Source organism: Cyphomyrmex costatus, unplaced genomic scaffold, assembly GCF_001594065.2.
Source record: "Cyphomyrmex costatus isolate MS0001 unplaced genomic scaffold, Ccosl1.0 scaffold5, whole genome shotgun sequence".
Classification (NCBI taxonomy): Eukaryota; Metazoa; Arthropoda; class Insecta; order Hymenoptera; family Formicidae; genus Cyphomyrmex; species Cyphomyrmex costatus.
In genome coordinates this window covers 3,808,537-3,821,915 of record NW_017279267.1, presented here as the reverse complement: position 1 = coordinate 3,821,915, position 13,379 = coordinate 3,808,537, and the positions used below count along the sequence as shown (strand labels likewise).

At 40.2% G+C, this 13,379-nt stretch overlaps 1 protein-coding gene across 1 annotated transcript in view; it reads right to left on the bottom strand.

Moving 5' to 3' along the window:
• grh (grainy head) overlaps positions 1-10,424 on the bottom strand; it is a 119,063-nt gene extending 108,639 nt beyond the window's left edge. The window contains exons 1-2 of the mRNA XM_018545679.1: positions 10,053-10,424; positions 6,708-7,028 (exon numbers count right to left, since the gene is read on the bottom strand). Coding sequence (XP_018401181.1) covers positions 6,708-6,758 — 51 coding nt within the window. The 5' untranslated portion in view covers positions 6,759-7,028; positions 10,053-10,424. The remainder of the gene's footprint in view (positions 1-6,707; positions 7,029-10,052) is intronic.
• Positions 10,425-13,379: the final 2,955 nt, after the last annotated feature.

Sequence of the window (13,379 nt, the reverse complement as noted above, 5' to 3'; positions counted from 1 at the left end):
ATCATTCGTAACGTGACAGCAAAGCGACGTGGCAGTGCTATTAAGGCCCGTGCATATTGCAGCAGCCCGTAGCCACAACGATGGGTTCCGTCAATTAACATAATTAACAATATTATGAATCATCCTCTTAGTGCTCAGGCGCCTCGCGCGTGGAGCTGCACATGAATTACTCACGCCGTTAACCTAAGCACAAAAATGTACTCTTTTTTTCTCTCTTTCTCTGTCTCCTCGTCGTCTCTTCGAAAAGTATCCTTTTTCCTCCTTTATTCATTTTCTACGGTGCGCGGGACTTAATCCTGAGTGTCACCGGTTCCTATATTTTCTCGCGTTGACCGTCGTAAATTCACCCGCTGATGAATAATCGCGATTCTACGATTAAGCGCGAGGATTAGCGCGATGAAATACGGTCGGTAGGTACGGGTAAAATTGTTAATGGACGAACGCGAGCCTCTGAATAGACCACACGTGTCTCCATGAGCCAAGGTAACAATGTTTATTTCACGATTATGACTTTCTGGCATACATGCCTGACAAACTTATTATTAATAACATCGTAATTTCACGCCTTTTGCCTGCTTTTTACGCACAGTATGATTTTATTTGTGAAGGTCTCTTTGAACTACGTTTTTTCTCTATATATATTTCTATATATAATTCTAAATTAAACGCGTCGTATTAATGTTAATTCCAATTATGTAATGTCATTACTGATGTACATTTATTGCATCATTGGCATCGACATAATACCGACAGATATACGGAAAGAAAAATTTTGCTGAAATATTAAAAAATTTAATTAGATACTGAGATTTGACAACATTTTTATTGGACCATTAAAATAATTATGTATAGGAAACTTAACATGATGAGTAATGTTGCAAAAAATTGTGTTATTTTAGCAATCAGCTCGATCGCGTCCTACTAATTATTTTGATAATTCAACAAAACTGTTCTTTCCGTATGCACTTTTATCTTTTACATAGACAGCTAATATTAAACAGGAAATGTATGTATGACCACTCTATGTTTTATTAATAGCTAAGTCTTCAAAATACTGACGTTATGTTAAAATCATGCAGAAACGCGAGGAACTCGTACATAACTCAATTTTATTTTCATCTTTTACTGTGCCAGTAAATTTTTTATAGGTTTTAAAAACGAGGCTCATAGATATATCAGGAATTGTGTCGTGAAGGTCTAGTGAACGAAACAGTCCTGATGTAACGGTAATCGCACGGATGTTATAAAAACGTCATGTCGCCGCGAGCGGTTCTGCGGTTTCGCGAATTTCGACCGCTGCCGCAACGCGCGGTCCCTCATAATTTTCCGATGTCGTTAGGAATCTCCGCAGATTCATTACCTAAAGTCGTCGAGCTACTGAGGTACTGTATCCTTGACACCGCACCGCCGCGACACGCTTCATCGGCGGTGTCAGGGGTCCCAGATACGCCGGCTGGAGACATTAATCAGTACGACCCGCGGCGAGTCGCGACCGCGACACGAACCTCCCGCGGTCGTTACACGACGTTAAGTACTCTGCAATACGAATACCCGGCCGTGTACCAACTTCATTCGAAATCTAATCCCACGTCAGTCGATGAAATTTATCGCGCTCGCACAGCCAGCGGGATCGAACATAACCGTTCATTCGGTGATCCACAGGAATCCGCGTATATGAATTCATTCGTTTTTATTGCATTTTTTGTACAAACGACTGACAATGGGGATGTAAATGGCAGTGGGCGATCAATGTAAAAATATCTTTTATGACCCTGCTGTTACCTTACGGTAGGTTATCACCGCTATTATCGACTAACATTTAATCTGTTATTACAAGAATCCGTTGATTTAATCCGCAACTTGTATTCTTGTAGCGTGTAGATTAGAATAATTCATTAAAGACGATTTACTTGTTTTAAATAATACTATTAAACTTAACCTGGAAATAGTTACCTGCCCTGAGAAAAGTGTATTTAAAAATGTATTTGTAAAAAATGTATTTTATTGAAATAAATCTTTATTTAAATATACGGAAAATAAATTTTTATTCTTATTGTTAGCAAATCAGCCATCTATTTTATCTTTTCACAATTAATGAGATATATTTCACAGAAACGTATATTTTATCATTAAAATGAAATGTTTTTTAACCAATAAATATCGAAAATAATGTCGTATAATATTTGCTTTGCAATATTTCGACATTTTTTCTCAATATAATGTATTTTGTTATCAAAGAATTATTATATAATTTAATGTATTTTTATGTCAGCGGCGAAAAAATGTGAATTGTTATAAATATAATTGCTTTGTATGGTTATTGTTTAACATATTTTTTTCAGAAAATTATAATTAAATTTATATCCACATAAGATAAGTTCTCAAATACTAATAAATCGGAATAATAATAAATCAATAACATATAATATAATGATAATTTTAATTAGAATGTAAAACACGTCACAAGTGATCCTTTAATTTAAGTAAAGAGTCAGGTGATTATTCCCGGGTTAAGTACATTATATGTGGTTTAAAGATATTAAGTTTGTAGGTGAAATATTTAGAATATCCAAAAAATTAATTTAATTCAATAGTTATTTTTTGTTAGTATCTTATTTACTAGTATAGTTAAATTTATATTAGTTTTCTCTGTCTAAGAGATAAGGAACATAAAAATAATGAACTTTTTTTACTTCTAGGCATGTGGTCGATACTTTTTACTTTCTTTTTCCAGAATAAGATAAAGAAAGTTATATCTGAGAAGCAATGACTACCTCACATATTAACTTAAGAATGCAATCTAATCTGATTAGGTTACAATAAGTCGGAAGTTTATTGAACTGTGTGTTTGTTACACGTCCCAACGTGGAAGAATAGCAAAACCTTTTTATACATAATTTTTTACGGTTGTGTCATTCGTTTTCTGTCTCTCATTCTTCATTTCACAGAAATAAAAACAAGTATTTCTTAAACACGTATTATTCGAATGTTGACAAAACTTTTGAGCAAGACAAACGATCGCGATTTCGCGAATAGCTCGAAATGACTACCGTGAATCCTACGGATCGCTGTCGCGCGGCAGCTCGTTTAGAATGCTGCGCGTCCTCTTTACACGCAAGAAGTTCCTCATAATAACAGTTAATTGGCCGGTTGGTCTGCGCTCGTAAGAGTTCGTGCCGGACAGTAGTCCAACGTGTCTGTCGGTCGAATGGTCCGTCCGTCCATGGCTAAAACTCGCGGGTACTTGAACGTCTCTCTCGTTTCTTACTCGTTTGTCGCCGTAGGCTGCGAATCGCGCGCGTACATCCCCCTTGCAACGTGCAGTTATTGCCGATCGCGACGCGGTACGCAGCTGCGTGCAACGCGGATGTAGATACGTGGAATCGTTAGATGCTTTTCTTTCGCGGTACTGTACGTATCTTAAGGGTACGATCCTCGTCCGTTTGCCGTAACAGTCGGAATATCCTCGCGATTCGCTTTTTATTATCGTAAACATTATCGCTCGTATTACCTCTAGCGAAGATTACTGGTGTGTCTATTAGTCTTCGACTTATAAAGGAAGCCACGATTTCATTAACCGTTAACTGAATTAACAAATAAATGAAACTTGATGAAATCGGACTGATTTAAAAATCTGATAATCGTAAAAAATAATTTCCTTCCTTAAACGATAAATGTAAATCAGGAATTTTGAGCCTTGAGCTGAAAATTATGTAGTGTCTTTTTACATGTTATCGTGCATCTAAATAACGGCTCGTAAACAACTTTCTTTTTATTGTTTTATGTGGTTAATGTTCTTAGTTGTAAGAAACGTTAGTTTTCATTTGAATGCGTTAATTGCGGCAAAAATGTAACGATTGTGATTGCAATGAAATTTCTTTTGCATCACTATTCATCGAATACTCGATATAAACAAGCTGTATCGAGTACACACACATATATATATATATATATATATATATATTGCTTTTAATAAAATCACGCTGTGATGCAGCTTGAATAACATTACTGCAGCTAACTAGATATTAAGAGAGTATTTCGTAAACTTCTGATATAAAATGTGAATGATGAAAATCTGGTTTAAATATATTAATCTTGCACTTACATCAAATGGCTTATTTAATTAACGTCATCGTTGATTATCGCTTATCATCCACTCATCAAGCTCTCCTCTTTTTGCCGCGAATTTGTTTCGTAAGTAGAATATTTTGGCGTCGCGCCAATGTGTATGCTTATTTTCGATACATTTTTCTTACACTCTTTCAATCTCGTTTTTGCAGTCAGTATGAGTCATTTGAATCAAGAAAAGATTTGCGTGCACGAATTACAGGGACTTGCCTTGCCTTTTTTTTTTTCTGTTGGCTACCGCCCAATAATGAATCGGTTAACGAAAAAGTTAATGAAGATACAAAATGACCAGTCGCTCGGAATTCTATTAAAGAGCCTTTACTTCTTATCTCCATAATGAACGGTGCGATCATCGACGAAGGTTCCCTTCGTTTGACCATCAGGTACGAGAAATCTGAAGAGTCATCACCGCGCACAGCGAATCTCTTCGTTCAATCCTGTCTGCAGGTAGATAGGTAGATCCCTTCGTATATACGAAGAGACGGATGGACGATTAACGTATCGTCCGTTTCTACATCTCAGAATGTCGAAGTCTCGTAAGGACATCGACGTGTACAGATTTACAATAATGAAAAGCAGACGCGACCGTCCACGTTCCGATGAAGAAGCGCATGGGTGTTCTCTTTCTCGATCCGGAAGCGCGATAATATTTACACGGCTACTTGAACACCCGGTATGCTCGTGTACTGTGATGCTTGTCGTAAACGGATTTAACCGCGTATTAAAAGGCGCCAGACGCAGGTGCGAAACGAGTCGTCCTTATTTTCGTCTTTTCATCAGATTTATGCACGCGTATTTGCACGCAACGCTTAAGCAGAGTAAAATACAAATTACTTTTTTTATCAGCCTTTGTTACAATGTTCACTGATGGTATTTTAAATAAAAATCACCTCGTCATTTTTCTCACTTAAAACTTTTCCTCGTTTAAACGTTTTAATCTTAACGCAAAACATTTTCAGATTTTTTTTATGGTACTACTTGTATTCATATAATAATAATAATAACTACCTTGATCTGTAATTATGATGTTATTACGGTGAAGGAGAAAGATAAAAAAAGTTTTGTTTCTTTGATAAATTTTTACGTCGTCGTGTTGTTGATCGTTACCTTTATATACTTTTTATTGCCAGATAAAACTAAAAGTTAAGCAGCTCTTTGGTATTGAAATATTCAATCCATATTATTGAGATCGCCAATCGCGCGCAGTAGGCAAAATGGGTCCATAATAAGCCCGCGGGGATTTATCCATAAACCGTCGAGCTATTAATGTTCCTGGAGAATGGTTTACGCGCCGTACTCATGTTTCTCATTGTAGAACGTCGTATCGCGAGTAACGGGGCTGATCAATGCATTTCACTTTCGAACAGCGAGACTCTTTGAAGCTACAAAAACTCGAAGCTACCCGCAGTGATTTGAATTAAATTTTCATGAAAGCACACATTTCTTTGCCCTCGAAGATTACCTTATTATTGCATCGGAAATGAGTTTAGTGAGTATTATAATTGAAAGTAAAATTTCTTGAAATAACTGTTCAATAGATTTCTGTTATTGAGAAATTTGAAATATAAAAGATTTTGATTATTAATAAATTGTTAGATATAATAAAAATTTCAGTCATTATATAAAACAAATAAAGTGAACAACAAAATATAAATACTTTAGCATAGGATAAACTAGGGTAAGATGGCCAAACGGATAAGATGGCCATAGTCTTTCAGAACGACTACAAAAACGCTCTACTTAACGATTATTAAAGAAATTACAACCTATAGCTATCTTATCCGTATGGCCATAATACCCTAGTTTACCCTATCCGATTTAGTAATACTTCTCTTAAAAAGAATTATTTTCTTAATATGCGTAGAAGAAGTTCTAAAACTCCAAACTTTAATAGTTTTAAAGTTAATCCTTTTCCAAGTAGCAAACTGATATTATATTTGTCATAAATGACATTATAAAGACGTCATTTTGACGTCAAAACGGCGCTAAAAATATCAGCTTGCCTTCTTTGAGCTGTATTCTTTTCAAGGTTGATTATTTCCAAAGATTTCGCTATTCAAAATTGAAAATGCTTGGTAATTTAATAATAGCTTGACAGATTACGTTTTTATATACGAATAGAGATTTGTAACTTATTTTAAAACTTTGACATCTCAGAAATGTTCCAAAAATTCTCTTTATGACCAGTAATAATAAGCTACGATTCATCCTCATTATTTTGCGCTACGGGTGGTTGTCGGATACATGGAGAAAGGTAATGCAAGTGAATGAACAATAAAAAGAAGAAGAAAGAAAAAAAAGGAAATAGGTAGACCAAACGTAGACCATAATCTATTTACTGAATTATACCACGTAAATGTTTTAGCTTAAAAATGTTATTCTATTTTTTAAAATACTATTTTTGTATACTATTAATTTAATATAAAATGAATCTGATCTTAATTGGCCTATTAAGCTATAGCTGTATTACTCTATTGTTTCAAGGAAATTTTCACATTTTTTAATTCAATTTAATAGTAGTCATGTTAAAATGTGTGGCGTAAAATTTTATTATTCGAAAATGAAAGTTTGTAACTAACCGGAGACAGAGTGCAGGGTGCATTATCAGCCTCGTCGGTGCACGTCGACATTCTCCGGCGCCGTCTTCAGTTAATTTTTCTTCTTTTCGTACTATAATCTTCTAAAATCCTCGTGCTTAAAATGCTTGAACGCTTGTTTTGGTCGGCTAAATTATTGTTGTCTTAGGATTCGAAGTTTTCTTTTGACGACGAAACCTTCAGCTCGATCTAGTCTTCGACTAGATGTCTACGTCTATGTAAATATTTAGGCATCGAGTATTATATCACAGGTTGCTGAGGGTTGTATGGCACGTTGTTTGAAGAAAGGCGGGCGATAAAAATCTGCAAGAAACAAAAAGGAAAAAAGGTACTTATGAGATAAGATTATCAATGTCTATTAACATTGCTATCCATCTTCATCATTAAAGTAATTTATAGCTATTGATGACTTCTTGTGAATACATTTTTTTTCTATTCAGCTTATCATAAGTAATTAATCTAACGCGTATTTAGAGACTGCGAAAATAAAATGAACCGACAACCACCGACTAACAGAGAAATGCAAGCAGAGAACTCTATGTTTTCTCCGCATAATAAGTGGATGCCGGAACCGGAGAATCCGCGTCTCGGTTTCGCCACGTGGCCCGCGGGAGAAGGAGAAGTTTCACGCACGCGGGATGCGTACTCCCGCGATCGGGAAACCGGAACCTGCGCGTGAGTGAGCGAGCAGGTTCGGCGTTATTCACTTATCGCCGGGCAAGGATCCGCGTGGATGTCGGTCAACCAGTCTGACACCGCGAATTCTACATCCTCGCGCGCGGTCTTGTCCAGGTGGATGGTTAGCAAAACCAGTCGGTTTGCTCTTCTCTCTGACTCGTTCATCTGCTCCTACTACTACGGCAGAGTAGGCGCGTGTAAGCGCGCGCGTGGAGGAGGGCGCGCGCGTAAAACTGGAATTCAGCTCGCGGGCACTGCTCTGACGGATAGACAGGTATAATAATAGACGTAACGAGGAAGCCGGACCATCGAGAGTGAACACACGGGACGGTGCCGGTTCTCGGTATCTTTCTCTTTCCTCTTTTCTGTCTCTTTTTCTTTCTTAGACCGCGCGTCGTCAATAATGGAGACGCGCGCGGTGATGTTCGCAAGGAAGGAACAAGACTGGTTGTTAGAAAGAGAGAGACAAAGAGAGAGAGATATATATATATACAAAGAGGAACAGAGATACGTCGAAGAGGGTGGCGGCGGAAAGTAGGTAGGTAGGTATCTACCTACTACGCGGAAGAAGGAGATTGGGGCGACCAGGGAGAAGGAGTAGGTACGTACTGGGCCGGTATACAACCGCGAACCGGAGACGAGAAGCCAGAGAAGCAGGTTCAGAGGAGCCGGTCTAACCTGATTCTCAAAGGGAACCCTGCATCAGATTGGACCCACCACCGTGGGTCCGTTTGTATTTCAAGTACCTGTACGCCCTCGCTTCGCGTCAGTGGACGATGCCTCTGGAGAACGGAGGACTCCGTCGAGTCGTACAAAGAGGAGGAAGCGTCTTCTTCCGTTAACGGGTCGTGCGAAGGCGATGTGTCTATCAGCGGCCAGACGCCTTGATCGTGCGTTACACCTGTCGCCAATGGATTCTAGACCTACCATCGTGACGGTGTGCATCGCGGTGTTGCAGTCGTGCCGACCGCGATTTGGTCGGTTAGAATCCATGGCGTGCAGCTGTAACGGCGGAATTGCCGTTAAGTGCATCGAGAGTGAATTTCTAGAGATCTAGTGAGAGTTCCAGGTGATTCCCTTTGAGCACGGTACGGATGACGTCAGGATATGTTTATAATTTCCTAACGCTCTTAAGGTGTTCACTTTGATGTTGACCGTGACAAAGAGGCGCGAATTTTTTTCTCCAGGTTGCATCTACCACGTAAAGTCGATTTCTGCATAGCAATATTATGTGCCACAAATACTCTTCCTCCGTTGTCGGCTTTTTCCATTGTATATCTATTTCTTTTAAGTGTGAGTGATTGCTTGCCCTCGGATTATTATTATTAATTATTAGAAGTAAGGTCAGTGGCATTCAAGTTGTCATATCTTTTTCATCAAGTCATCATAGTTTAATAACAAACTATTATGAGAATACTTTTGTGTTTGTCGACTATGCGTTTTTGTAGCTCGATTTTAAGAATAGTTAAATGATAAATTATTGATTTAAGTTCTCATTGTACTGACACATTTCTTATTCGCTCTTTTTCTAAAGATCATAACTGTGACTAAATCAGAATCATGTTGACTCTGAATTTAACGTAATATTTCTTTGTGATATACCATAAATTGTGCAGCTTTGTTATGCTCGAGCGAGAATGGTTGATCTATTATTTGCTCGTTTGTATCTTTGACCTCCGCATTCAAAGGAGCAATGAAATATGAAATATGAATGACTAAAAAGTTTTTAGATTTTTTCTAAAATTCTTGGTTTTTTTAAATTCTAGGATATCGAAAATTGTCGTAATGTTTTTGTCTCAGTAGTTTTTAATAAATCGATTAGAATATGTCTTTGAGAAAAAATAATACAACAATTCTTTAAATATTCATGTATTTAATTTAAAATGTAATCTGTAATGTATTGTGTATATGTCACAGTCAAAATTGACTCAGTAGATGTACACTTACTGTAGTCTGCTGTAAATGTATACATTTACTAAAGTTAACACTTTGACTGTGACATACATACCGCGTACATTCATATCAAAGTAAAGAGTAATTGAATGGTAAAAAGAGTATAACTGTAGTTCTTATTATATATTTAATGATAAGTATGCATACATATATTTTTTCGTTAACTCCAATTATTTATTTAAATTATCAGTTCTAACTACTAGTTTATGCTTAAATTCGGGTATGATTGTGAAACAAAAAACGAAGTTGTATTATTATAAAAATCATTTATCTGTAAGTCTTGTTTACTTATACAAAAATAGCAAAGAGCATGTAATAATCTATAAATATAGCCATAGATACATTTTTACATTTTAATAAAATATCTCAAGTAAAGAGAATTTATCTGCCTACAAATTTTTATTATCTGATAGCCGTAGCGTGTATCATATATTGTAAAAGGTAACAATACTTAAAAATGTTGAGAAGCAAAGAAGTCGAAAAGAAAATACGAAGCATTTTACCGGCTGAATATCGCGTGGTAACCTCATGGTCTACGATTCTACACGCACCCACTTGTTGCACCGGTAGGTCACCTGCGCGTCACCTGTGCGTCATCGCGCAGGTAGCCCCCAGCTATTGACAAAGATGCGCGCGCTACAGTAAAGTCCTAGACTATCGTAATAAAACTGATGACGATGTGAAGATAATACTCACTCATTAGGATCGTATTAAAAGGGAGGGAGAAGTGTCGTTGAGCGGTAGAGTAGCCGGTGCATTTGAGAGAAGCTGCTGATCCGGTGGTTGCTTTTTACCGGTGAAGTGGATTATCACACGTGCATGTGTACGAGGGGAGAGGGGGAGATAGAGTAGGTGGTAGAAGTCACGAGGGGGCTAGTGGGGTAATGGGGTGATAGAGGGGGGAGATGGGGACCAACTACAAACTACTAAGTGTCCCTCCTATGTTCTGGATCACATCTCAACGGATGATAGTGTCACCACCTTCTCCATAGACCGAGGCGTCTGTCGTCTTGACGAATTCGCTGATGTTGGGACTACTCTTTTCTCGAGGGCACCCTTCTTCGGGGGCCCGCGCAATTCTCCGCTTGGTTGATTCTCGTTCTCGACCGGTGAAGCTGTTGGTTCTGCGAAATATTTCGGTAAGATACTCTTCTTTGAGTGCGTCGCCTGTTCACCTGATGTCACACTCGCAATTCACTACGCGCACATTATTACGTTGACATTTCTCCGAGTCTCAAGTGTCACATTTGATCGTTTCGTTTTGATATTTAGCGTACCGCTAAAAATCGATGGTCCGCGTTTAGGATCCTATTGGATTTGTTCTTATCCCGTTTGTACTTTCAATCGCATAATCGCGCACCGGCTTGACACACACTCGCACGACACGCGCGCGACAACGATGACGACTGTCGCATACAATCACTGAGAAACTTGAAAACTTAGAAACCGAACTAAACTATGCGATAGATTTTGGAATCTAAACGTTTTTAATAAAAAAGACTAGGACTCACTAACTTTGCCTGAAGCAACAAATAGTATTTTAACCGTTAAAACCTTGGGTCGGACCACTAAACCCAGCAGCTTCACGGTGCTCTCTCGGATCGTTCTTTCGCCTCTCGAGATCAGCAATATGGCCGTCGCCGCTGCCGCCTCCCAGCATCACGCTGTTAGCTCCGTGCTTCGAATTCTCCCCTCCCTCCCTTCATTCGCGTCTCACACACGATCGCGCGTCTCTCTACCGCCTGCTCCCTCCCCCTGTCTCTCTTTCTCTCTCCCACTCGTTCCCATTCGCATGTTTTCCGTCTACGGTCTTTCCATCCTCCCTCGCTCCAGAGCCTCGTCCTCCTCTCCTCACTCTCGCTCTTACGTTTACCTGCGCATAACGCCTTCTCTTAGTGACTATCTCCCTTCGGCGTTTGCGTTTTTTTCTTTCTCTTTCTCTTTCTTCCGTTTCTTTGCCCTCCCACTTCTGATGGAGAAAGACAGAAGAGAATGGTAGAAGATCCTCAAGCTTCTCTGGCGAGCTATCGTTCCTCTCTTTCTTTCTCTCCGCGTATTCTCCCAAGGAGGACGGTGAGAGTGGTTGGCTGTGAGACGATAGCAAAGTGCAAGTGGATAAGAGACACTGTTGGGAGAGAGAAAGAGAGGGGGAGGAGAGAGAAAGACAGATGAATATTATAAGCACAGGTAGGAGGCTAGTGGGGTTTGGTGCACAGGTAGCCAGCGCGACAAGGACACTCTCGTAGCTCTCGCAGCCGAGTGCGACCAGGATGGAGCTCTCCGCGACGTTACACAGATACAAACAGAACATCGAATCATCAACAAGGCGGGATCCTGGCCACCCGGCATTATCGTGTTTCTATAATCATCTCTCTCTAACGTGTTGCTTCTTCATCTCCTCCTCTTCGTTCAGCTACCTCCCGAGAGAGATATCTCACGAGAATTGCTGTGGGAGAAACGAAGATGATCGAGGTGTACGCACACGTGCATTATCACGTCTCTCCGTCCAGCTTCACCGTCTTTCTGGCTTGTCTCTCTCTTCTCCTCTCCCTCCCCCCCTTCCTCTTTTTCTTCCTCTCTCTTTCTCTCCTTCTTTTCCGTTCTCTCGGTGGTTTCAGCTTTGAGCCGCCTTGCCAACTTCAGAAGGATACATGCGGTCGATGGTCCAAGCGGGACAAAGACGGGTATAGACGTACGTTATCGCGGCGTCTCGGCGTCCTTCTTACTTCGGATTTCATTCTCGTAGCTCTGTCCCGCTTTGACTTTACTACCTTGAAAAGGGTAGCCGCAGAGAGATATAGGAATGAGAAGGAGGACACATACACGTAAGATTATCGTATCTGAGCCCTAGCCGCCGCTTCTCTCCCTCCTGTCCTTCCCGTTTCGATTTTATAACGCTCGCTCTTTATCTTGCCACCTTGAGAAGGATATCCACATACCACAAACGTATCCGAAAGGGATGTCTAACAGAAGGACGTGAAGTCATTTGACCGAACATACGCGCTAAACAGGCGTCGACCGAATGATGGTAGATGTCTCATTGGTTGGAAAGATATCTTAGATACATCTCTCTGTTATAAGTTTTTGTTTTGCAATAGTATCTCTTTTATTCGGCTTATCTCTACGCGCGCTATAAAGAAAGCCCCTTCTGCCTGAGACTGTCTACCTTGGACGATCGAGGCATATTTCCAAGTCATCCTAAGGCAGACATGCATACGCACACATTAAAATTCTCTCCTCTCATCTCTCTCGTCAAACTAACGTAATGAACACAATGAAGGAAAGAGAGAGAAAGAGCTTCTTCATTATGGAGAAGAGAGTTTGTCTCGTCTCTTCTTCCTTCCTTTCTACCATTATTGCGAGAAAGATATCTGCGAAAAAGATTCGCTGCGACGAAGTACGTTCATATTGTCCGATTGATTCTCTCTTATACGGGTAAGAGACGTCTACGCTGGATGCCGGATGCCGCAGAGAACGAAGCTGCTGCCGGTGCGCTGCTGCCGTAGTTGCGAACGGAGATGGACTCGGGATTGAAAGAGCAAGAGACGACACGAGGGAGGGGAGAACATTGGAGATGGAGAGAGGATGGAAGAGGAGGGCGTGTGCGTGAGTCCATGATGAGACGAAGAGAAGGAGCGATGAAGAGAGAGAGGAAGAGAGAGAGAAGAGGAGGAAAAGAGAAACTGCATGAGCGACGAAGAGAACGGGCGTTGGCTACGCTACACGAAGAGAGATTAAAAGGAGAAAAAGAAGATGGAATTAAAAGAGGAAAAAAAGAGGGAGTCGGAGAGCCTAAGGGAGGGAGAGAAAGAGGGAGGAGAGAGGAACACGAGGAGGGAGAGAGCGACCTCGTGAAAAATGGGCACCCAGCAAGAGAGGACAGCCTCGGGCTACGTCGCACGATGCGACCCTGCTCAGGGAGGGATTCGTTCCTCGTTCGTGGACTCCGAACGCGCGTATCTGGATCCGACCAATCGACGTTTAACCGCTCGTAGCCTAGCCCAAGTGTTTTCCTGGGATGAG